This window comes from Passer montanus, unplaced genomic scaffold, assembly GCF_014805655.1.
Source record: "Passer montanus isolate IOZ18808 unplaced genomic scaffold, ASM1480565v1 scaffold54, whole genome shotgun sequence".
Classification (NCBI taxonomy): Eukaryota; Metazoa; Chordata; class Aves; order Passeriformes; family Passeridae; genus Passer; species Passer montanus.
This window is the reverse complement of record NW_024370374.1, coordinates 5946553-5972486: the sequence shown is the minus strand read 5'-3', so window position 1 is coordinate 5972486 and position 25934 is coordinate 5946553. Positions and strand designations below refer to the sequence as shown.

The following is a 25934-nucleotide window of genomic DNA, read 5'->3' as shown; positions in this document are numbered from 1 at the left end:
AGGGCAGAGGTGTGCTACAGCCCCTCGTGTGCTCAGCCTGACCTTTGGGGGGGTCACTGGGGTTTTGGGGTGCAGCGCAGGGGGAGCCCCAGCAGCCTCACCCCCAAGGCCTGCCGTGTCCAGTCTCACCTTCAAGAGACACTGAAGGTGTCTCACTTGAAAGGGAGACACCCCCACGCTCAGGAGCTGCCTGGATTTTTTGTTGTGCTTTTTCCACAGAGGTGGAGCTGGGAGAGGGGAAGACGAACCGTCCCAACTTAATTTCTTTTTAATGGTCTGATGGAGCGTCTGACATGTGAATCCTCACTGTCCCTGCTCCCCAGCTCGACTTCAATGACTGCTTTCAACAAACAGCCTCCCCCAGACAGGGAAATTCTGTTACCTTGCCCAAACCTGCTCAAATACTTTGAGCTCCCAGTTATACGTTTAGCTCAGGATTTTGGCAAAATGCAGGACAGGCGCATCCTTTGAACTGGATGTAGACTTAAAAAACAGCCTCTTGATCATCAGTGATGTCTTTATCCACTGAACCAGAACTGGGTTTGCAAAAAACCCAGTCTCTTGATCTCCTCCCAGTGTGCCAGCCAGGTCATTTTAAGGGTTCCTACTCCTGTATTCCTGCAGCCCCACAAAATGCATTTTAAGTAGCATATCCAGAGCCATCAGTGACCACAGATTAGCAGGGCGATATTCCCCCTGGAAATCTTTGAGCCTGCGCTGCCTTCCCTCATTACAGAGGCTATCGGCTCTGCATTGCTTTGCATAAGCCCCACTCGGGGTCTGGGAGCTTTGCCCCGAGCAGATCCCGGGCAGAGCAGGATGCTCATTCCCAGCGCCTGGCGGGGCAGGGCAGCCCTGCCGCGGTGCCCCGAGCTCCCCAGGCCAGGCCTGGCTGCCAGGGCAGGCTGGGCTCCAGCCCGGGCCACGGGGGCTCTGCTCCTTGTGGCTTCACCAGTCCTGACTGGGAATTAAAAGCCCGTCCCCTCTCAGTCTTCAGGGGTGAATTTCAGATGCTCCAGCGCTCGATAATTAACAAGTTCTGTCGTTCCCCCTGCTGTTGCACTAGCTGTGGTATTTTTAAAGCTTTTTATTAAAAATTAATTTCTTTATTTTGTTGGAGACCCATCACTCAGTCACGTGGCTCCCTGTCATGTTTCTATCCTTCCTACTCATATTCGAGTTATGCCATCAAGCTAATATATTGTGACTGCTCTTCTCTCTTGTGACAAAGCCTTGCAGCTGCCTCCAAATCAATAGATGTCAAAGAAATATGAAAACAATCATGACAGAGAACTTAAATCCTGGCTAGAGTCTGCATAATAAAAAATGTGCTTCTGTTCTCAAGGCAGCGGATTAATTTATCCTAAAGTTTAGTCAAATTTTATTCCGGTACCTTTTTCCCAGCAGATAGAGCTACATCTGTTGGGTTTGTAATGTAATTTGTAATTACTGCCCTTCATGTGGTCCAATGCCTTGAACCATCTTTAATTAAAAGCATAATTAAGGGAAGATCTAAAGGAAGACAATTACCAGATGGTCTTTTTTTTAGAAACAGTTAGTTGCATTGAGGATGTACCCCGGCCCATCCCTGGCTTGGATGAAAAGGCAGGCTGCCTCCTGCACAATCTGCGAGGTGAGAGGCTGCGAGGGGGCTCGGCCATCCCGGGCAGCAGCACAGCCAGCAACTGCCACAGAGGCTGGGGACAGCCGGGGGGACGCTGGGGGACCGTGGGGCAGAGCATCGCCCTGGCCCCATCACATTTCCCTGAGCGGCTGAGCCCTGGTGCCCTGCTCCAGCCCAAAGCTCCGGCAAAAAACACCTCAGTCAAACCCGCGGCATCGCTAGGACACCCTACAGCTTCTGGGAAATAGTTTTTCCTGGTGAAAATAGCAAGAACACACAATGACAATCATAATTGTGATATCAAAACGCTAGTAATAATAATAGTAATAGGAATAGTAATAGTAGTAGTAATAGTAATAATAATAATAATAATAATAATAATAATAATAATAATAATAATAATAATATTTTTAAACCCACAGGGACTGTGCCCCACAATACTTTCCAAAAATGAATTATCGCTGCTGCCCCGGGTGAGACAGACCATGGTGCCCTGCCCAGCCCCCATTGCCGGAGGTGGTTCTGGGAGGGGGTAGTTGGCCAAAATCTCCTCTCAGGCTGCAGCACCCACCCCGGCCTGGCTGGACTTAGTTTGGGGATTCCTCCCCAACCTCTCGGGATATTTCCTTCCAGAAGATTCCCCGCACCCACATCTGGAAGTTCCAGAGACCATTACTAAAGGAGAAAGGGCGGGAGGAGATGGGAAATAACCCCGAAAATATGAATAATGCAACAAAGCGCAGAATTATGCGCGAGCACAAAATTTCTAGGGGAAGCTGGGCATAAAAAGGGGACGGGGGGGAGAGAAAAAGAAAAGGGAAACCTCGAGCAGTGCGCAATGGAAATTAAATTTTTGCTGTATTACTAAGATTTCATTATTTGACCGTTCTTACTCAAAGTAAGGCAGCAATGAATTGTAATCATTTCAATTATCTTCAAGATACTTTCTTTAGGACACAAGTTGTCAAAGATAAAAAAGTACATTCTTGCTGCTCCGTGGGTCCATTTTCCAGACGGTTTGTCGCTCTTGCTGCATGATTTAGCCGGGGCTCTTTTGCATAGTGCGGCTCTCCCTCCCTTCTTCCCTGCCTCCATCCCGCACGGAGCCGCTCCCTCCCTGCGCGGGGCTGCGCGCCCGCGGAGCCGCCGGGGCTCGCCATCCCCCTGGATTAACTTCACGCGGGAGGCTTTGGTTGGCTGGCTCGGCCACTTCTCCCGTCTCATTTTCGCGGCTCTCTCCCCGCCCCGTGGAATATGTCCCGAGCCGCCCGTCTGCATAAAGAAATAACGCGGGGCGGGCGGCCCCGCACCTCGCCGGGCCGCGGGGCAGCCCAGCCGCGATCCGGCCCCATCCCGTCCCGCAACCCGCCCTACAAACCCTGCCTTCTGCCCGCTCAGAGGGCTTGGTTTGCAAGCGGGAGCTGCCCTCCGCTCAGGCCTCTTTAAGCGCAAACCAAATAACATTTAAATGCCGTTTTACTGCCGGGGCATTATTTATTTAAGTGGCCGTCGGAAATCACAGCAACGCGGTTCCCGTTCCTCACGGAATATTGTCCTCGCCGGTTTATTAGAGCGACTGGTTTAAAAGAGGCTCTTTCGGAATAAAAGGGTGCGTTTCTCCCCATTATTCATATCTAGGGAGTCCCAGGCCTTCACTACATTAAAAAAGCTTCAAAAGGACAATTCGCCATCCACAGATATTATATTTGTGAAATGTCCTTTTGTCGAAGCTTTTAACACCTTCTTATAAGGAATCATTTGTTCTTTTCTCTTTAATTTTGATAGACAATTAGCCATCAAATATACACCAGTTGACTGTAACCGAGCATTACACTAGCCTTTATTTAACGCTAATTTAGCATAGCTGCTTTGTTTGACTTTGCCATACAAGAACCAGGTTTTGTAGCAAAAAAAAAAAAAAAAAAATAGGTGTAATTTTATGTGGGGCTTCATTTCTTTTGGCCCTCTACACAGCAAGCCCTCTACTCTTTGTAACCCATTCTGCTGGGCAGAAACACCATTTCGGAGTGCCTAGCACCTGGAGTCTGGAAAAAAAATTAGCATTGATATAGATTTAGTTGAAATGTAATCTCTTAAATCTGTCCAAGATTCAGGGAGATAATTACACTTTCACTGAATTGACAGAGGTCAGCGTCTCTGTGGACCTGAGGAGTTGATTTACTAACAATAGTATTACATAAAAAATGGTGTTTGAGATTATAATGTTAATAGATGCAGTCACTGGGGAAAGCAGGCAGGCTACAACTAATTCGATGGAACTTGGGTTTTGCGTTACGAGGATTCAAATCACTTGCAGCATTTAATTTAGGGGAATGAGTTTGGCAGTAATTACAGCAAATGGAAAGGTCGCCTTGGAATATTAGTTATTTTTTCCCAAGTTGCGACTGGGGGTTTGGGGGGGAAAGTCCTTTTTCTCCGTGCCCGGCCATGGCCGGGAAAGCCGCGGTGCTCCATCCCCTGCACTTCTACTGTCCGTCACCTCGGACCCGGCAAAACCCGGCTCAGACCAAAGAAACGGGGGTGGAAAAACATTTGTCTAAGAGTCGGAGTCGCCCCTCGAGTGGGACCCGACGGTTTTCAGCGAGAGCCGGAGTTTTGCTCTGCTCCCGAGGGACGCTCGCTGTGCCTGGCCAGGTCAGCACCTCCTCGGACAAAGCGCACCACGACACGGGGTGAAGCGCTCCGCAGTTTCCTTTGCATTTTGGGGGGTCACGACAGGAGCGGGGGCCGTGCTCAGGTGAGCCCGCTCCCGCCTCCCTCTTTTTCCACCCGGTAATGACCTGGCGGGGACCCAAGCCGAGCAGTGCCCTGGCAAAGCCAGCCCTCAAGCCCCTGTGTGCCGTGCCCCTTCACCCACCGCCATCCCTCAGGGGACGCTCCCTGCCTCGGCGGGACCTCGCGGGGAGCGGAGCGGCGCTCGGGGCAGCGGGGCTGCTGCCGCCCGTGGGTCTGTGCGTCGCTGCCCGTGTCCCCGGGGGTCCCGCGGGGCCGCCCCCTCCCCGCTGGCGGGGATCCCTGCAGACCCGACGGCCGGCGGAGGCGGGAGCGCTGCCCTGCCCGGGCTGCGCGGGCGCGGAGGGGCCGCCTGCTCCGCATCCATCCCGCGGATCGCCGCCGGGAGCCGCGAATGCCCCGCGCTTCCCCGGAGGACACGCCGCCGCTGCATCCCGGCCCGATGGACGGCGCTGCGTCCCTGGCGCGCCCGCAGCGCCTCCGCGGGATGCGCTGCCTGCGCTGGCACCCCGCGCAGCCCCGGTCCGCCCGGGCAGCCCCGCTGCCCCCCGGAGCCGTGCCCGCGGGCAGGGGCGGCTCCCGGGGCTCCGCGCAGCGCCGGCAGCCGGGGCAGCGGCGGCTCCGCAGCCTCCGCCGCCCTCCGTCCCTGCCTGTTTGTGTTTTAAGGCCACCCGATCTTATATGTAACAGCAATATATATGTTAATTGAAAACTTCTGAATTTAAAAAGGTTGTGACAAGTTATAATTTGTCTTGTCAATGTCTGGAATCCTTGTTTAGCTCTTTAGTTGTGTCTGCTGCTCGTGCCTGTCAGATAACAGCTTGCCTAACACGCTGCCTTCCTCTCTTATGGCACGGAAATGACAAATGTGCTGTTTTATCCATACAATTTATTTCATTATTGTTGCCAGCACGAAGCATCACAATCAATCATAAGGAAGTCCAGTTGGCAGGTGTCAATCTTGGTATGTTTTTGTACGTCTCAGTCCATATTTAATCCAATTACAAGGGTCATGGAGTAAGTGCAAATCCCCTTGTTGCAACTCACATCTTATTCAAGATTTAAAGTAAAAAGTCAACTTGATCACATGGGCGCTTTGGGGGTCCTCCGATACCTTTTGATATGTGGTGTCCCCCCCCTCCCAAATTATGCAGAGATAGCGTTTTATCAAAGAGTTATCGCGGGTCGGTTGGGGTTTGGGGATTCTTTTTTTTTCCCTGAGTGTTTGTGTGCAAATGAAGTATCTTGTTATTTTGCTAAAGAAGAGGGAGGTTTTAATGATGGGAGATCTTTCCGCTCATTGCCCTTTCAAATACAATTGTAGATCGAACTCAGCCTTGTCACGTTGAGGAAAAGTGAATTTCTAACATCCAGGACGTGCCTGTCGACTTTCAGCGAATTGCATCCAATCACCCCCAGGGAATTCAGCTAATGTCTCAGTCTAAACCGGGATGAGGGGAGAAAAACAAATCAAACATTGTCCGGAGTCACGCTTATTATGAAAATGTTTTAAAGGATAGAGAAGGGGAATAATTCGAGACAGTCCAGAATACAGTTTTCGACAAATTAATAGCATTAGGAGTCTTCGGGAAAAAAAAAAAAAAATAAGAAGGAGAGAGAGGGAGAGGGGAGAAAACCCAGCTAGAAAGTTAAGGTATAAAGAAATTATTTCTAGCTATACGTTTTTCCTTTTTAAAGCAAGAAGCAATTTTTTTAACCTCGATTTTTTGGGGTTGTTTTTCGGATGAGAAACAAGGTTACGGCATTGAAAATAACAGTCTTATTACACAGTCGGCTACGGCGGGATCCTTCGCGAGAGGAAATGCTGTCTTTCTGCTAAATTTCTGTCTTTAGGACGCTTCAGTTCACAGAAGTTTCTTGCAGCATCTTACACGAGAGCCCCCAAACACGCACTAATCCCGCTCGTTAGGGCGAGTTTCCAGCTCGCCGGGGCTGGCAGAGCGGGGTGCCCGTGCCAGCCGGCTCAGCCCGCTCTGGGCGAGCGCTCCCAGGAAGGGTGGGCGCAATCGCTTACCAGGTCGCAGCAGAGCCTCGCAGGCTGCCAGCCGCACAACAGCCCGAAAGCTCTCCCAACTTTACGTGGCAGCGCACAAAAAGCCATTTCAATAATAATTCAGGGAATTTTTATTCGAAGAGATGGAGCTATTCAGATTCTATCAAACTGCGAGAGGGCTGAGCCGACAGGACGAGAGAATTAAAAAAAAAAAAAAAAACAACACAAAAAAACCACAAACACCAAAACCAACCAACAATACAAAACAAGAGCAAAATTACATTTTTGCACCAAGGTTTAAACGCAATCCTGGGGGCAAAAAGAGAAATGTCAGACAAGCAAAGAAACGTGTGGGGAAAATAAAAAGAAAGTATTTAAAAACACATACCTTGGACAAGGGCAAAATATCCCAGCTACAATGCTAGTCAAGTACCTCTTTCCTTGAAAGCCAAAATCACGTTTCTATCGTAATATTTTTCCTGTTCTAGTGCTTTTCCTTTGGTTTTTACCGTTTATTGTAGCTAGTCTTGGACCCTGCAGCCTGTGCAATGCCACAGTAAACAAATTGTTCTGATGTGCTTATTATTATTGCTCAAGTTCTGCTTGGATAGAGAATTAAAGCTCATTATTACAGTGTGTGTTGAGAATTGCTCAATCTATGTGAACACGGGGGTTTGGGGCATCCTCGGGAAAAAAAAAATAAAGAAGGAAAGAAAAAAAAAAGGAAGAAGAAAAGAAAAAAAGAAAAAGCCCACAACTTCGGAACACAGTGTAAATCAAATATGTATAACGCTTATAAATTTGTAACACGTTGCCGTGCCCCTGCTCCTATCCCCTGCCCGGCGACGCCCGCACCGACCCCGCTTCCCTCCGCGCTGCCCCGCGGAGCCGCGTCCCTCCTCCGCGGCTCTGCAAAGGCCGCCGACCGCGACAGGAGCAAAAATCAGCGGGGGGACAGACACAGCGCACGGGCGTGGGGGACAGACACTCTGTGGCCCCGTTCCCCCGGCTTTTCTCCCCCCCATCCTTTATTATTTTTTTTTAATTTTTTTTTTTTTTTTCTTTTCAGGCGACCTCTCGGCCGAATACGGACTCTGCTCCCAACGCTCCCCCACCTTCCTGCCTCGCTTCCCTCTTTCTGTGTCTATTTTTTTTTTTTTTTTAGGAGATGAAAAGGCAAACAGAGCGCTCTGGCGCTGGCGAGGGGCTGTTTGCCTGCCTCCGCCGAGGCCTGGCCAAGCAGACTTGGCTTCACGCCTGAGCAGTTTCTGGAGAGCGGCGCGCTGGAGAGCAGGGGAGGCAGCACCTGGCCCTGCTTTAGGAGCCATCTCCTTTTATTGACAGCCAGATAAGCAGGCGGGAGCCGTGGTGTTTCCAACGCTTCCCTGGAGGACCCTGCCGGGTTGCAGGGAGCCGCAAGCCCCTTAATGGCAGCGGCTCCAAGCGCGCCGCGAAACCCCTTCCTGGCAGCGCCCCCGGGGCCGTCGCTACCTGCCAAGGCGCGGGACTTGCGCCTAAGGGACAGGGTCACCCCTCATCCCAGCCGGACCCCTGCCCCGGATCCCTCAGCACCCCGCGGAGCGCTCTGCCCGCGCCCCCGGCGCAGCCTCCTGCTAATGGAGCCCGGTTCGGGCGGCAGGTTCATCAAACATTTAAGTGCAGTTCAATAAAACTATCGGCGGCGGGGGTGGGGGGGCCTCTTTGCCGATGAATTATTTACCCTGACAAGTGTGTGCAAATAGCGGCCTCTCCCCCCCGCTCTAACGGGGAGCCGGGCAGCGCCCGCCGAGGGGCCGGGGCCCAGCCCACTCCCGCAGCAGAGCCGAGCGCTTGGGGGCCCGGCATCCCCGAGGAGCCACGGGGCTGCGGCAGGTTTTGGGGGCCTCCTTTTCCCCGTGCAAGAGCGTCCTTCATTTCGGAGGGGAAGAAGCCAAACCTCAGCCTAAACCTCGGCCTGGGAGGCCGGGGATAGACCCGGCTGCCGGCGGGGCTGGGCTGGGGCGAGCCGTCGGGCCGCAGCCCCCGTTTGCCGGGAGGCGGTGGGAAGGTGCAGCGACCCCTCCGCTGCCCGAGGGCGCCCCGGTCCAAGGGAGTCCCGTCCCGCGGCCGAGCCCCGGGCGGGGCGGGGCCGGGCCGGGCCGTGCCGGGCCGTGCCCGCCGACGGGGCGGGCGGTGTCCGGGCTCGTGTCGCCTAAAATGTCTCATTAGCTAACTACTGTCCGCCGTGACGTCACCGGGGCGGCCCAGCCAATGGGGGAGGCGCTGGCGTGGATATTAAGGGAAAGTTAGTGCAAAGGCAGCACCCCTCTTTTGCTGTCATTGACATTTAAACTGTGTGGCAGGTTCTCGCGTGGAAATTGGCCACCGGAGCCGCCAGGTACCTCCTCCCGGCCGCGGGACCGCCGCGCCCGGAGCCTCCGCTCCCGCTGACAGGTAACGAGTCCGCACGCCCCCGGCCGCTCGCCCCGGCCCCGGGCCGCTCCCGACGGGAGGGGTCGGGGCGCCCGGCACCCCCACCCCGCGGGATTAGGCGAGGGGAGCGGGCCGGAGCCCCGCACAACAGGTGGGGGTGGGAGGGAGCGGCTCCGGCCGCTGCCCGCCCGTCGGAGGGGGCGCCGCGGGGCGGAGGGGGCGGCCGGCGCTGGAGCCGCTTCCCAAAGTTCCCCCTCCCCTTCCCCCCGCCCCGTGACCCGGGCCCCGCTCCCTCGCCGTGACCCGTCTCGGGTGGCGGGGGCAGCCGCGGGTTACCGCGCCCCTCCGAGGACCCCGCTCGGCCCCGGGGCCGGCTGGACGGGACGGGAGCGGGGCGCGGCGGGCCCGGCCCTAACCCGAGCAGAGCAGGGCCGGCGGCGGGGCTGCGGGAGGGAGCCCCGGGAGGGTCCCTGGCCCTCCGAGCTGCCGTCGGGGGCCGCGTCCCCGCCGCTCTTGGCCGCCGAACGCCGGTCGCCCCGCTCGGGTTGGAAGGGTCCGTTCGCCCAGAGGCTACCAATGCTCGGCGCCCAAACTCAGGCTCGCCTTCCCAGCCCTGGGTGCCTCTGCTAAATCGGGGCGTCGGTGGGAAAGAGAGGTACCCTAGAAAGGCCGCTCTTCCTCGGAAATAACGCTAAACAAAATAACAGCGCAAAACCTAAAACACCGCTTACCTGTCTTCGAGCATCTCCAAACACTCCTTATGGCGCGTTAGCGGGAACGCTCCCTGTGATGCTTCACTGTAATATACCGGTAAATGGACATTCTCCTTCAGTAATAAATCAAACACCATCTATCTCAGATCCTCCTCCCTAATTAGAGATGTTTATTGGAGATGGTGTTTATCCAGCTGTCATGCCGAGAAAAAGCTGTGACATAATTACCTCTGACCAGATAGTCTTTTATATGCATATCTCGCTGACATATAAAGGAATCGGATTGCATTTAAAAAATGACAAGATCAAATGTTGATTTTAGCCGATTTAATAATATTTCTGGTCATTAAATTAATTGAAATCCAACTTTCAAGCTCTCCAAATTACAAATCTCGCTATTTAAACTTTATTTTTTTTTAACAATTAAACGAGAGGTTCTACCAAAAGGATGGGCAGAGGGAAATATGCCCTGCAAACTTGCCGCAATAAATCAAATACGCCAGCTAAAAGAAAACGAGCCCTAGACCCCTCAGCCTAATAACACAATTGAGGTGAATACGAGGAGTTTTTCTCTCGGTTGCTCGTGGTTTGCCGAGTGGAGGTTTTGCTGCTGTTTCGGGAGGCCAGCAGGGTCCGGGACGGGAGAGGGACACCTCCTTACGCGTTCTTTTTGAGCCCCGCACCTCGGCCGGGCCGGCCATGCCGCTTCCTTGGCTTTCCTGGCTTTGGCAGCGCCCGCGGAGCCATCTGCGCGGGGCTGCGAGCGAGCCCCGATAAGCTCCGAATTACTGTGTAATTGAAAATATATTTTTGGGAAAGACCGGTTTTACAAATATCAAGGGTGTAAGGCTTTTGATCCTTTCTGCTGCCTGTGCTCTCCAGTTGCTAATAAAACTCGCATTGAGCTCCTTAGTGGCTTGATTAACAGGCAGATTAACTGTTACTGGGGTTTTGAACAGCTTGTCCCAATCAATAGCATTTAAAAAGCCCGTCAGGATGCGCTAAGCTTTCACCCCCCCGTCCTTTTCTGAAGGCTTTTCGAGCGGGTCTGCTTGCATGACACTTTTCCCATATTTATAATCAAAGGCTTTCTCGTACGGAGGGATGTGTGTCCGTCTTCCAGTCTCAGAGCGACTTCGGCGAGGTCCAGAAAGCCTTTTTTTTTTTAATCCTGCCATGCGGAGCTGTGCCTCGTGCAAAAGGCCAACATAAAAGAGGTTAAATCGATTCCAAACTTTTTGCGGATTGTTTATAAACTAGAAAAGCTCCACTTAACTCAGTGTCCTGCGCATTATAGGTTTCAAACACTGTCTCTACATATACAAATAGGCATTAAGTGTCCTGGAGGCAAAAGCATTGTAGTCTAAGACGTCAGGATTTGTGTATCTCTTCAGTTTTAGACCGAACTGGACAAGAGGACTTTAAGCATTTTTCTGGGTATTAAAAAAGGTAGTTTGCAGTCCAGATATTAATACAACGAGACGATAGTGGAGTTTCTAACTCAGCACTTTCTGCTTTCGACACCTAACAAAATCCGAAAGGGAAGCGAACACTGCTGTTTGACACAAATCAATACCCAGGCATGAGATCATATTTAAAAAGTAAAAATTATTTTAATTAGGAAAAACAAACAAAAAGGCGCGTCTTGCCACGTATAATAATTACTTACCTTTGGTTTTTATACCATTTTTATATTACGCCCATTTTTTTTTCTTTTTGTTTGGAATAGTTAAGGGCGAAAAAAAAAGTGGAGGGAGGAGAAAAAAAAAAAAAAACCCAACAAAAAACCAAACCCAAATCAGATGCAGGAAAAATGCTAGTTACATTAATCCCGTGCGGATTTTAAAGTAGAAATCTTCAAAGAGTGCCTAAGTCGATGCCGAGAGCCGGGGCCGCGGGGTCCCACGGCCGAGGGGTCCCACGGCGCAGCCCTCGCCCCGGGAAGGGGAAAAGGGGAGAAGGGGAAAGGGGGAAAGGGGGGCGGCCTGAGCCTGCAGGAGGGCAGGGCTTTGGGGCGAGGGGAACGCCGAGCGCCCCACAGCCCTGCTGCTCCTCTCCCCCAGCTACAAAGGCGAGCGGGGTCGTTTTAGAAGCGGAAAATTCACTAAAAAAAAAAAAAAAAAAAAAAAAAAAAAGGAAAAAAAAAGAAGGAAAAGGAAGAAAAGAAAAAAAATAAGGAAAAGGAAAACCATGCCGGCCGGGCAGGGAGGGAGAGCGGCGAGTGGCAACCTGCTAGGTGGAAAAAAGGAAAAAGAAAAAAGCACAGCGTTTCCTTGGGAGGTATCCAGGCACGGCAGTCCCGGCAGGTCCCTCTGCCCCCGCCGGGCCCGAGGGGAGCGGGCCCGGAGCGGGAGCGGCCCCGCTCCCTCACGGCCCCTCACGGCCCCGGCCCCGGCCCCTCACGGCGGGCGGAGGCCGCTGCTCTTTCTTCCTCCCAACTTTGGCTCGGGGCTCCCCGCGCCCCCCCGCACCCCGCCGTGACGTCACCGCCTCACCCCTGCCCTCCCCTCCCTTTTTTTTTTTTTTTTCGGATGGGTGGGGGCGTTAAAAGTTTTTTTGGGGGGAGGGAACACAAAGCCCGCGGCGCCCGAGGGGGAAATAGCAACAAGATTACGGCTGCTTTATTCTGGCGAGGAGGCGTAAGAAGGTGCTAATCCAAGGGATGGCTAATTGAGAGCTTGTAAAAATGATATTTGCCTGCAATTTCGGACAAAGTGGTTTTTCTCTTTTCCCCCTTTAACGCCCTGTGGACAAGAGTAAAAAAAAAAAAAAAAAAAAAAAACCAAAAAACTCTTATTTGCTAGAGAGGGAGTGCAACAGGGGGGGAAAACCGTACAACAACACCAGAAAGAGGAGGATAAAAAAAAAAAAATCGAAAGCCACGGACACGACTGACTTCACTCCAGAAAAAGGACTAGATCCCAGCTTTTAAGGTCCCTTTGGATCCTCCGAGAGCGGTGCGAGCACACAAACCGCAGCCTCTTTCTCTCGCCCGCAGGATGCGTGCGGCGGGACGCCCGGCCTCGGCCAGCGGCAACTAGGAGGGACCGGCTGCTCCGAGGGACGGCTGGCACACAGGGCCGGGGCAGGCACACAGGTTCGTACTTCGTTTTGGACTTCGCTGCTCTTCTCTTTTGCCGCTCTGAATTTTTTCCTCGGCGCCCCTGGAAAGGATGTCTGGCCGCGGGCAGGTTAACTTGGTGGCGGACGGTACTTCGGAAAGTTTTGGGGAGGGCAAGAGGAGCTGGGGGCTGCCCGGTGAGGGAGGTGCTTGCCCGAGCCCCTGGTGTTGGCAGAGCCCCCCTGGGGGTGCCTCGAGCCCCACGGCCGGGCTGCTCTTACCTTCAGGGGGGGATCCCATCACACCCAAACGCTCCAGTGCGTCCGTGGCGATATCCGGCTCCATTTCTATAAAAGCGCGCGGCTCGGGGCAGAGCTCCCAAGGAGAGGAGCCCGCAGGCTGCCCTGGGCCCGGGCAGGGCGGCAGAGCCCCTGGCCGCTGCAGGTGGGGCCGGGCACGGTGCCTCGGCAGCGGAGCGGGGCGCTCCCCGCGGCACCCCGGCCTCGGGGGAAGGGAAGGGAAGGGTAGGGAGCGGCGGAGGCACCGGCAGCAGTCTCTTAAGAGCCCATTTTGTGCTATTAGGGAGCGGTGGCAGCTTCTCGGCGGGACAGGGGATGACAGTGCATGACGGCCGAGCAGCCCATTATCCCGCTCCCATTGAGGCGCCCTTTCACTCACATGCAAACTCCTTGGCAGAGTCGTTTGTCTCCTCATTGTACTTTATTTAAGAATGCAATGGTTGTCAGGGCTCTTATTCAATTTCAAGATACTTTATTGATGAGCTTTGACTTTTAGCACTTTTCACATGTCAAGAGAAGTCAAGTGTATGCGGCTACGACTTCATTTTATGCTTTGCGCGTTCATACTCTCCACTTTCCGCGGTGGCTCTTGGAATTTCTTTTTCCTGTCTCTTCTCCTTCTTCCCTTTCTTTTCCCAAGCCTTTTTTTTTTCCTTCTTCTTCTTTTTATTGTTTTTCCCGATGCAGACCCCCCTTCCCCCTCCCCCGGAGCACTCGCCATAACCGATTGGGACACCCTGAGCTCGGACTGGTGCTCCCAGTGTAACCTTAAATGCATGCGCTGAGGGGTTGCTTTAGAGTTTACTGAGGTGTGTCTTAATAGTCCGGCATTCAACAAATGTACTTGTGGTGTGTGGTCAGAGCAGCAAAGTCATTTACTTACTTTCCCCCTTGAGTTTCTGGCAGCCAGTGAAGGGGGTCCCTTGCAAAAGGAGAGGGAAGGAGGGGGGAGCCTCTTCGGGCGGGCACAAAGCGGCAGCACTGCCCAGCGCCTGGCTCTCCCTTTCTCCAAATCCTCCGTGGGATCTTTAAAAAAAAAAAAAAAAAATCAGCCCGGGCAGCCCTTAGTCAACAAATGGCACGTGGGAGAAGTTGGTGAGTGTTTGGTAAAGGACTCTTCAGGGCCTTTCACAAGAGCCCTCAATACACAAAGTAAATGGTGTATTTGCTCTGCTCTTTCCCGGCCGGGCAGAGCCTCCCTCTCCCCGCGCCGGCAGCGGGGAAGGAGAGCTGCGGGCCCGTCTCCCAAATATTTACCTCCTTACCATTCGCGTGTTATTTCCCCCTTATCTCCCATTGTCGGGGCGAACTGTTTAAATGCAAATTGGTCTCCCCCCGCCATCACCACCGCGGCCCCCTCCCCCAGCCCGACCTGAGGACGCGCGGCTGGGAGCGGAGCGGGGCCGGCGGAGCGGGCCCTGCGCATTCATATTCAAACGCCTGGGCCAATTGGGCCGGGGCGGGCGGCGGCGGCCAATGGGCGGCGGGGAGGCGCTGGCGGCGCTTTGCATACGGCGATATTCGGGTGGGAGCGGGCGGCGTTTGCACGGTGCCGAGTGATTAGTGGGTTTGAACCGCCGGCCCCGGCTCCGCCGCATTTCCCGCTCGGGTCCGGGCGCAGGGAGGAAGTGTTTTGCTGGAAGATGATGACAGAGGTCAGGCTTCACTAATGGGCCAGTGAAGAGCAGTGGAGGCGAGGCAGAGACCAAGGCACACACACATTAATACACTTGAACCATCACCAATCAGCATAGGTGTGCTCTGCCTCTCTCTCCCCACTTCACTCACACACTCTTTTATCTCTCGCTCTCCAGTCACTGACAGCCCATTTTATTGTCAATCTCTGTCTCCTTCCCAGGAATTCAAGATCACACAACCAGCAGCTTCAGTGGAGGAAAACTATTTTGCTGGCAACTCTTTTTAAAGCACCATCATTTCAAATCAGTGCGCTCTTAAACTATTGACAGGAGCTTTGACAACAAGACAGGATGCCTCATAAAGGTGAGTCTGTTCATTTATTCTCCCAACTTCTCCCTCCTCGCATTTTAATATTTAGGCAGGGCTCTCTCTCTCACCCCTCCTCTCTCCCTCTCTCTCTCTCTCTCTCATATTCCCATTTGCATTCCGGAGAGCTTCCCAGGGAACTTTCCAGCCCAGGAGCTCACAAACTTTCTGCCTTTCACATAAGCCCGTGTCCTCTGGAAAAGCTAAAGCATCTGACTCGGGAACCCATGCCAACAGCAGCAGCAGCAATTCCCAGGCAGCGTTTGCTGCTCGGGGAAACCGCAGCGGCGGTGCTGCCGTGCCGGTGCTGCCGGTGGCCGGCTGGCAGGGGCGGCGGGAGCCGGGCTGGGCTCCGGCCCCACGCCACGCCGCGTGGGAGGCAAGGAGAGAGGGAGGGAGCGAGAGGGAGGGAGGGAAGCGGCGCCTCGCTGCCCCCGGGGCGGCCCCGTCCCCGACTTGTGCTTTGTGTTCTGCGCTCTGGGTTAGGGAAGGCTCTCTCCTGACGGTAGAGGAAAACAGAGGGAGAGCGGCCGGGAGAGTTGCGTGGGGAGGGGGAAAAAAAATAATTTAAAAAAGAACCCATATCCTAGGCCAAGTCAGCTCCCAGGCGCGGTACAGGCGGGGAGCTGAGCGGAGCTGAAGGGCTGTCAGCTTTAATCAGCCACCCGGGGATCTTCCCAACTTGTCCCTAGTGCCGGCAACTTTCCCAGCTCCGGCGCGGGAGCAGCGCCGGGGGCGCGGAGCAGCCCGCACCGGGCACGGCGGGCCCCGCCGGGCGCCCGTCCCTGCTCGGCACCGGGGCTCGTCCTGCTCCCGCTTTGGGGAATTTTTTTTGCTTCCTTTTTAAATCTATATGCTGTAATTTTATTTTTTTTTTTTTATTTAAAACCCCTTAACGTCTCTTATTTCTACAAGACCCCCTTTGATTCAATCCCTGGCTAGAGCAAAGCTTTTTTTTTGAAATATATTTTTTAAATTTATTTTTAAGAAGTTATAAACTCTTCGCTACGCATGAAAAAAAAAATGCTCCAGCGAAGCACAACAATAAACTTGATTCCATTTTCCCTCACAAGTGCAATTGCAAAAAAATAATAATAATAAAAAAAAATTAGAAAAATCTGGGTTTGAATTTAACCTTGTAACGCTTTGCACGGAGGGATTACATGGGCACGCAGAGCAGGAATAATTTCTGGAAAGTTTAAAAACAAACTTTCAAGGATGATTCAATGTACCTGGCAGAGGTTGTTTTGGAAAATGACAACAACGTACTAGAGAAGAAAAGTGAGTGCATCTTCCCCATTTTAGGGGCATAAAATAATAAAAGTGGCCCTTGACAATAAATGTTTATAGCTGCTGACCCTCACCAGCAACTCATCGCAAATCGATTGGTTTTTATCTTTTTCGCGTTTGCCCCGGGAAGACGAAACTTGGCCCTTAACGCCGGTTTCACCGGGAGAGGGAGAAAAATGCTTTCTGCCATGAGATTATACGAAGATTTCCAGATTAAACCCCGAGCTGCGGATTAGGCCTGGCCTAGCAGGACACGGCAAATTGCATCCCAGCTCCCGGAGGGATCCGGCCGGGCTCCGGGGGTGCCGCGGGGCACGGCAGGGGAGGCGAATCCCCGCTCGGGGTGCCGGGGCTGCCCGGGGCTGCCGGGCCGCTGCCCGGAGGCGGCGGCGAGCTGCTGAGCAGACACGCAGCTCCTCGGCCCGCGCCTCCTCTTACCTTGCTGAAGACCCCGGTTACCCTCTATTGTAAACCGCTTTCGGCTGTGTTTGGGTTTGTTTTGTTTCGCGGCTTTTTATTTTTTCCCCCCTCTTTCTCCCCCCAACCTCCTCCACACCCCCCCGTTATTTTCTTTTAAGCCCACTCAGTAGCGTTTGTATGTCCGTGCGGGCAGAGCCGAGAGCTGGAAGTTTGCTGCTGCCTTTTCGGGTGGCTTCTCTCACCCCGTAGGCCGCGCGTTTGTGATTTGTGCGTGAAATAGGGGAGGAAATAGTGTCTGGAGCGGTGGGCTCCCCGTTCGGTGTGTGCCCATGCAGACGTGTTCGGTGTGTTAAAGGGATGACTCCACGTTCAGCTCAGCTGAAGGAGATAGCACCGCGTCCCCATTGAAGTACAGTGTAGCTTGCTCTGCTGCTAATCAGGTAGCTCTCCAAAGAGCAGTAAATATTTACCAGCTGAAGTCTTCACGCTGCGAGAAAGTACTTGTTTGATGTTTATTTTTATGGATTTGAGATTACTAAAAGCTACTTAATAAATTATACCGTGGCTGGTCCTGAATGGGGAAACGTGCCTCTTTGATTTCTCCATCATATGCAGGAAGAGTAAAATTAATATTCATTATAGGCGCAAAAGAAAGCGAATGAGTATTTTTAGGCGAAAAAAAAGGGAGAGAAAATGAAGGCTGCGACTATTTCATTATTTTACCTCCTTTTTTTTTAGCAACCCCCTTGAATGGGCTCTTTATTGTAATTGTCCCTCCCCAATTGAGCACCCCACTGAGCTGTTGTATCTTTTTACAACCCCTAACAACTCGCACCAGTAACACAATTACCGCCAGATATTTATAACGAGAAATTACTTTTCCATTTTCACCCGCGACGATTTCAAATAAATACATGGGGACGCATAAATAAATAAATAAGTGGGCCGGGGGTTGGCGGGGGGCGGGTGGGAGAGGGAAGGAGGGAGGGAAGGAAGGAAGGAAGGTGGCGAGAGGAGGAGAGAGGGAGTAGTGGAAGGAAGGAGGGAGGGAGGGAGCGAGCGGGGGGCGTGGGGGGGAAGGCGCTGGGGACTGTCCAGGCGCTGGGTCAAGGCAGGCACTAATGAAGGGAGAAGGGGCTTGTTTCTCTGCTCTTTGTAAGTTGGAGGGTTGTTGGTCCGTTGAGTTGGGAAGCTGCGCGGCCGGTTAAGGAGCCTGGGTTTCTGCACTCGGGGTTTGGGTAGAGGAGCAGAATGGAGGCCATTGTTCGCTTTCTGTAGGCTTTGTTTAACAGTTCTCACCCCCTCCTGTTCTTACTTTTTAAAGCAGTGAGGCGAGGTAGACAGCGTGTGTCACAGTACAGTGAAAAGGGGGAAGATCTAAAGACCAAAAAAGAAGTTAATCACAAGACGGGGAGTTTGGGGGAGAAAAAGTTGCTAGCGCCGCGCGGAAAGGGGGAGAGATAAAAAACCAAACCAAAACAAAAACAAAAAACACACACAAAAAAAAAAACCAAAAAACCAAACCTCGGGGAAATACCCGGAGGTAAAAAATGGAGCCCCGCTCCCAGCAGACAGGGCAGGGGGCGGAAGGTTCCCCCCGCCGCCGGTGCCCGCCCCGCTCCGCTCCCCCCGGGCCGCCCCGCACACCTTCCCGGCGCCGTGCACACTTTTTAATGTACCTCTTCTGCTTTGTCCTAGAGGGAAGACTTTAACTAGTGACACGCAGATGTGCGAGTCCCTAAATTGTATGAGAGGACAGTCCACCCCGCTTTCAGGCAAGTTTAAAAACATGACTTCGGACTCTCTTTGTGATTGTTGTCGCTCCACTTAATACACCACCTCAGCGAAGAGCACTAAGGACGAGGCAATACGCCACCTGCATGCAATTAAAACGAGAAACCACTTGGCGGGCTGCTTTTCTTAATTTTTTCCCCCTGCGAGTTAGGGATACATATGAACATTTTTTGCCTTGAGATATTAAAGCCCCCAAATCCTTAAACGAACCGGGGGGGGGGGGGGGGGGGGGAGTGTTTAAAAATGGCAGAGCTGAGACCCTCTGACTACCAGCTCCTGAAGATCTTCACAGGGGGGGGGGGGGGGGGGGGGGGGGAAGATGCTTAAGGATAACAAAGTTAGCCGGTGAGATATTAGCCTCTCTGCAGCTTAACCGCGTGCACTGCCTCCCCTGATTAACGCCTATTTTGTCACTGATAGACGGCTATAGGCGACCCCCGTGGGATACCGCTCTCTCAGCCCACCATGCAGAACAGTAAGTGACTCCGCGCCCCTCCGCGGCCGCGGGCGCTCAGCAGAGCGGGGCGGAGGGCTCAGACGGGCCGGGCAGGGAGCGGGGCCCGGCGGCGCCCGTCGCTCCGAGGGCGGCGGGGACGGGCCCGGCAGCGCTGTCACGGCTCCCGGGACGCCGTGCCAGGCCCGCCGCATGGCCCGGGAGCCGGCGGCGCCCCTGCCCTCTGTGCCGCGGGAGATGGGCAGCAAAAGGGCGCTCGGCGGCAGGCGCGGCTCCCCGCCGCCTTCGGGGCTTGTTCGCTTCCCCATTCTGATGTCTCCGCGGATCGTTAATTTTTGGGGGGAGGCTTTTTGTGGTGGTGTTGTTGTTGTTGGGGTTGCTGTTGTTGTTGAGGACCTCGTGGATGGGCCTGTGCCCTTCTCAGAGGGGACAGCGCTGGCACCGAGCCGGGGGTGGCGGCCGGGAGAGGCGGCCTCGGTTTGCGCCCCGGAGAAAGGGGCTGCGCGGAGCTCGCAGGTCCCGGCCGCTCCGGAGTAGGCCTCATCTCCTCGGGACTCGGATCTTCCGTGGGGTGGGCTCCGCACCCCGCGGGCCCTCTCGTTCTGCGCGCGTAGCGGCGGCGAGGAGCGCAGGTCGAGTTGCGCGGCCCTTGCGCGGAGCGCGGCCCCCACCCCAGAGGGAACCCGACCGGGGATGCTCGGCTCCGGGACCCCTTTATCATCCCACCCTGAAACCCATTAATAAGTTGTCCCCCCGTGTGAGGAGCATCTGGAAAAGCAGAGGTTTTAGGGATTTTTCAGATATCCCTTGCGTGAAGCGCTTTTTTTCCTTTTTCTTTCTTTTTTATTTTTATTTTTTTAAATTTGGTTTGTTTTGATGTTACTTTGTGGGTGTTTTCTCCTTCTTTTATCTTCCGGGGCCGCTGCGTGCTTGTGCGCGCGATGTATTTTCATTTATCCGGGGCAAAAACTGAGCCTCGGCAGCCCGGGGAGGGTTTTACCTGCGCCTCGCAGGGACGGCGGCGGCTGCCCTTGGCCGTGGCGTGCCGAGGGTTTATGGTAATGGGGGATGCCTTCACTCGGCCGTTTGGGATCGCCACTGCAAAACGCAGAAAAGATATCATTCGGGTGAAGCCTTTATTTTGTTTAAAGGTCGCGGCGGGCTCTTCAGGCTTTGTGTTAATAACTCCTGGGTGTATATGGTGCAGAGCATCCAAATTGACACCATATGTTTTCCTATTAGATGACTAGCAATAGAATACAAGGCGCATAATCATTGCCACTGGGCGAGATCTACACCGCTCTCCAGGGAAATTATATAATGATTAAGGCTTAACCTTTTAAGTGAAACTTTGATTTTGCTTTCCCCGCTGCCATTTTTTATGTCGGCGAGGGTCCCCCCGCACGCATTGGCGGGGATGAGGAGCGGGGGGGGACGCGCAGCAGCCGCGGGGCTGCGCCCCCGGGCGCGCAGCCCCTCCGCCCCCCGGGCACCGGCGGAGAGCGACGCGGGGCTCCTCTCCCCGCGGTGGGGAGCGCGGGTCGCGGCTCCGGCCGCGCTGCTGGGCCGGGGCGGCAAATTCCCCAGCCCCGATGTCACTTCGAATCCATTGCGCGGGGAGCGCGCCCCCTCGGTGTGTCCGCGCAGAGCCCCCGGCTACCGCAAGCCGCAGCCTCCCTCGGAGGGAGAGCGAGTAGAGTTCAATCTAGTCTGAGTGATATCCAAATGCGGACAGAAAGGGTCGTTTTATCATGCTACTATTTGTCGTGACGATGCAATTTTCAAAAGCAGAGTACTGTCATAAAGTGACACGCCTGCCACAAGTGCTCCAACTGATCTTTTCAATTAGCCTTCCATGCATGATCCGGGGCGACTTCCGCCTATTTCCAGAAATTAAGCTCAAACTTGACGTGCAGCTAGTTTTATTTTAAAGACAAATGTCAGAGAGGCTCATCATATTTTCCCCCTCTTCTATATTTGGAGCTTATTTATTGCTAAGAAGCCTGGGCTCTTGGAGTCAATTTATCAGGAGGCTCCAAAGAGAGGAGAGCGGAGAGCGCGTAGAGCAGAGCTTCTCCAGGGAGACCCTCAGAGCCTGGAGCTTCAGGTTGGGCACTGGCGAGGCAGCCTCTCGCTTTGCTTTTGGCCAAGCGAGCTGCGGCTGTGCGGATGCAGGCAGGCTCGCTTGGGCTTGGGCTTTGGGCTTTTTTTTTTTTTTTGTCGGTGGGGAGGAGGGAAGAAAAAAAGAAAAAAAAAGAAAAAAAAAGGCAAAGCAAAGAGCAACCCAAGGCGATCCGGCTAGGAATATTCCGGGCTTTTGGGCTGGGTTTCGGGGTTCGTGGCTACCGCGGGTTTCGCAGAGGGGCAGCGCGCCGCGGACGCGTTTCGGGAGCCGCGGTGGCTCCGGGGGAGCAGAGGGCGAGGCTGGCGGCGGGGCCGGGGCCGGACGCGGCTCGGGAGCGCCCGGCCCCGGCGGGGCGGAGGGCGGCGGGGCGCCCGGCGGCTCCGCGGGAGCGGAGGGTGCTATGGTGCGCGCTGTGCTTCCCGCAGGTCACAGCGGCGTGAACCAGCTCGGCGGGGTGTTCGTCAACGGGAGGCCGCTGCCCGACTCCACGCGGCAGAAGATCGTGGAACTCGCTCACAGCGGCGCCCGGCCCTGCGACATCTCCCGGATCCTGCAGGTGAAGGCGGCGGCGCTCCCCCGTCCTCCCAGCGCTCCGCTCCAGCGCCGCTGTGTCACCGCCGGGCGCTGATGCGACCCCCCACACCCACCCACCACCACCACCACCCGCCTTCCAGCCTAATAAAACGATCCGTCTGCTCGGTTGCTGCTGCGAATAGACCTTTCGATGCGTATATCTAGATATATATGCCTTTTCGAATATTGGAAATTTTTTTGCTTTTCGTTCCCCCCCTATTTCCACCCGGTGATAACCTGCACTGTCGTTACAGTTAGTTTGCTGTAATAAACTGAATTATACGGCTTGGCATAATTTCAGTTTCCTCTCCTTCCCTCCGTACCCCCCGTATTTACTTATGATTTTGTGATATCTGTATGCATTTGGCGTGGCTTACTGTTTGGTTTATTTATTTTTTTTAATTTTTACCTTTTTTTTTTTTTCTTCCAAAAAGCGGAACAATACCTAAAAAAAAAAAAGAAAAAAAAGAGAGAGAGAGAGATAAAAGACCCCCCCCTCAAAGCCACGCTGTTTAGCCTGGAATCTGTCCTTACGGACATTCACGCAATCTGGCACAGTTCAGGGGTATTTTGTAAATGTAGGTCTTGAAAACCCTTCACTCACCCCTTCCCCCTCAAGTCCTTTGGCTAAGAGCAGTGAGAAGGATGGAGACTAGTCTGGTTTACCTATTGTTCGCATTTAAGGCGTATTTTAACCTTGATACTAAGAGAATTACGTTTTGACCAGATGATTTTTTTCTCTTCCAAATGTTTTTAAAGTATCACTTTTGTAGAGGGTAGGGCCACGAATGTAATTTTTTTTTAAAAAAAAAAAAAAAAAGACTCTCTAAGTAAGTTCTCATACCATTTAAGGTATATTTTTGTGTTATAGACCCATGCAGATGCAAAAGTCCAAGTGCTGGACAATCAAAACGTAAGCTTGTCATTGTTTAATGCATACTTAAACAATTTTATTTTTGTCTTGAAATTATTAATAATGTGATTTTCTGTCCGCTTCCCTATCCAGGTGTCGAATGGATGTGTGAGTAAAATTTTGGGCAGGTATTACGAAACTGGCTCCATCAGACCCAGGGCAATCGGAGGTAGTAAACCGAGAGTAGCGACTCCAGAAGTTGTAAGCAAAATAGCGCAGTATAAACGAGAGTGCCCCTCCATCTTTGCGTGGGAGATTCGAGACAGATTACTATCAGAGGGGGTCTGTACCAACGATAATATACCCAGTGTAAGTTCATGAAAAAAACCTTCCCGTGTGCCGTGTACAATGCTGGGTAGCCGTAGCGAGCCTCTGCTTCCTTTGTTTTGGTATCAGAAGAGAGGATAGCAGGTTCACATCATTTGCATGTGGCAGGGTCAGGCGCATTTTTTCATACAGAATCTGACAAATGCCTTTAAGGAGGGGAAAAAAAAAATAAAAAACAATATGCGGGTCACCCCTGCGCCTGGCGCCTCAGGACTGCAAGCATCAGTCGGAGCCATCACTCTGGTTTTGCAGGGTTGGGTTTGGGGCGCTTTTTTTTTTTTTGCCCTTTGCTTTTTTTTTTTTTTTTTCTTTTCTTCCTTCCCCCCCTCCCCCGTGGTTTGTTTGTTTGTTTGCACCACCACCACCACCAGCAGCAGTCGGGGCGGCAGGGACTCGGCGGTGCGGGGCGGCCGCAGCGCGCAGGGAAGCCTCGACTTGCGCCCAGGTCGAGCCGCCCGCTGCGCGGGGGGACGCGGGGGTTGCGCGGGTGCCTGGCGGGGAGCGCGCTACCGCACTACCATTGCCTTTCCTGTCCTTTGCCTTCCAGGTGTCGTCGATAAACAGAGTCCTACGCAACCTGGCTAGCGAAAAGCAACAGATGGGTGCCGACGGGATGTACGACAAGCTAAGGATGCTGAACGGGCAGACGGGGACCTGGGGCACCCGGCCCGGCTGGTATCCCGGCACCTCGGTACCCGGGCAGCCCGCACAAGGTAAGCGACCACGCGGCGGCCGCTCCCCGGCCCGGATCGGCTCCGTTCGGCCTCGTCCGGCCGAGGTGGCCCCGACGCGGGTCCTTCCGCGGGCAGGGGGGTGCGGGGCCGGCGGCACGGGGGGCGTCCAGCCCCGGTGCCAAAGCCGCGTCCGCCGAGCTGCGGTGCCGGGAGCCGGGGCTGAGCCTTAACCTCGCCCATCGCCCGGCGATTGGGGCTCCCGCTGCCTGCCCGCGCCGGGGTCTGTCCCCAAAGCCGGGGCCACCGGTGACTATCCTCCGTAGGGCTGATTGTAATTCCTCCTCAATGGACCCGAAACAACTTTGTAAATATAGGAAACTGTTTATCCTGAAGATTAATAGGTATTTGTTGTAGGAATGACAAGGGGATAATATGAAGGATAATGGGATGTTACGTTACATACTTAAGATGGTTAATGGCTTCTTTTTGAATGCGGGCTCTGTTGAGGCTCGGCTCTCCCCGGCTCTGGTCATTCCTTTAGAAGAGGTGTCTATATACAACAACCTGCTTTTTGTTTTCACCCCGCAAGGAAAAAAAAATCGGTAACAGTGTGCGGAATATCTGGTACAAAGGATGTTTCTGTCACACGCAAGAATTTGTTATGGGAACAATTCTGTCGCTATGTAATTGCTCATTAGAGATCGTTTTGTTTCTCATTAAGGCGACATGAATAAGCGTCTAGTTGAAGGAGACAGCTGTAGAAATGTTCCACAGGAGACCTCTGGACACGATATGGCACCGCTTGCCAATTAGACATGTCAGTTTTAAGAGAAGAAAACAGTCTATGAAGGACACTAGAAAGATAGAGCGGAGCCCTCGCTGCCCCCCACCCCCACTTTGCTGGTTTTTTGTTGTTCGGTTGCGGGGTTGTCTTTTGGCATTTTGTTTTGCCCCATGTCCACGCCAGCGGCCGGGGCCGCCCTCGCCTCGCCCTCACCTGCGGCTCCGCGGCCCTGCCCGGGCTCTCCGGGCGGGCCCGGCCCCTTCTCTCGCTGTCCGCACCCGCGGAGCGCCGCTGCGCGGGGAGCGCGCCCACCGCCCGTGCGCTCCAGCCGGGGAGCGCTTTCGGCGTTGTTATTTATTTTTTTCCTCTTAGGAAAGGCGTTAAATGGAGGAATTTCGGGCTGCCCGCCGCAGAGCGGTGCCGGGAGGCGCAGCGCTTGCGCGGGTGCGGTGCGGGCACACCTGGGCCCGGCGGCTCCTGGCCGCGCCCGCGCTGCGGCAGAGCCGCCTGTGCCCGGGCCGGGGGGCCCGGGGGCTCTCTGGGGGCCGGTGGTGGCCCCTTCCCGCGGCGTGGGGACGGGCGCAGCTTCCGCAGGGCAAGGCGGGCGCCGGGCGGAGGGTGCGCGGCCGGAGCACCTCGGGAGCCCGGTCTGAAATGCGGTGCGGAGCGGGCAGCGCTGCTCGGGCCGCGGGCGTGCGTGGGCAGCAGAGGCGAGGGGGAGGCAGGCAGGCACTTAAAACATCCGCATGGCAAAATTAAAATTAATAAAATGGATTTCCTCTGGAATATTCATGCTCCCTCTAATGTTTTTTTCCCTTGCAGGGGTATGTTACTGGGTTTTAAGAGTCCATTACTCAAAAAGCATAAGGCGAGGTTAGGTCTCAGAGGGGTACAAATATGGTCTCAATCTGATAAACGCCATGCAGCAGTGAATAAAATAATGGATACATGAGGGCTGACAGAACAAAAAGAGACATCTCTATCCGGGAGAAATTCTCCAGTGATTTAGTGGTTTTAGGGATCACCGAGACACTGTTTCTTATCTTTTTTCTCCCCTCCCTCTCTTATAAGACTAAAGCCTTCTATAGGATTTAGACACTTTCTCTTTCAACAGATGCTACAATGTTTTGATCCCGGCTCTATAGCTGAGAGGTGCTGCAATTGGTTTGCTATCTTTTTTTGCTTGTTTTCCGCCTCACTGATTAAGACACTAAGAAACTAAGGAATGATTTTATTTCCCAGCGTTTTTTTTTTTCTTTTTTTTTTTTTTTTCCAGGAAACAAATCCTATACCCAGCGTCAGATGGTCTGGCTATAGGATAATAGGGACGGACATTCACTTGCTTTCTTACGGATTAGGTCTGGAAGGTGGAACAGCCCTATTGAGATAGCTTCTTTTAGGGGCTTTAAAAAAAACCAAACAACCAAAACTCAAAGAAAAAAAAAAAAAAAGAAAAGAAAAGAAGGGGTGTGTGCCTAAAAAGAAGATATCTTAATTGTCCGGGACGGGGTTGGCAGCGACCATAAGCGAGTTTAGGCGAAACTTTAGCTTGGCTGAAAGATTTTGGGGAGTCGGGGAGCGCGCACCGAGAAAAAAGCGCGCGGTTCGGGGGCGGCCGGGCGGGCTCCCCGCGCTTCCCCGGCGGCCCGGGGGCTCTGTGCCGAGCCCTCCCGGCTCGGGGGGCCGCGGCCATCCCCCC

General features: G+C 53.8%; 1 protein-coding gene across 11 annotated transcripts in view; it reads left to right on the top strand.

Moving 5' to 3' along the window:
- Positions 1-8712: 8712 nt before the first annotated feature.
- Positions 8713-25934, top strand: part of PAX6 (paired box 6) — a 23966-nt gene continuing 6744 nt past the window's right edge. For 2 of the 11 annotated variants that reach the window (XM_039725157.1, XM_039725156.1), the window contains exons 1-7: positions 14442-14631; positions 14736-14878; positions 18290-18366; positions 18806-18860; positions 21390-21520; positions 22544-22759; positions 23325-23490. In XM_039725157.1, coding sequence (XP_039581091.1) covers positions 18851-18860; positions 21390-21520; positions 22544-22759; positions 23325-23490 — 523 coding nt within the window. In that variant the 5' untranslated portion in view covers positions 14442-14631; positions 14736-14878; positions 18290-18366; positions 18806-18850. Of the gene's footprint in view, positions 8826-12515; positions 12615-14409; positions 14632-14735; positions 14879-18289; positions 18367-18805; positions 18861-21389; positions 21521-22408; positions 22451-22543; positions 22760-23324; positions 23491-25934 lie in introns of those variants that run through there. The other 9 variants (XM_039725159.1, XM_039725158.1, XM_039725161.1 and 6 more) reach the window with 7 other exon arrangements.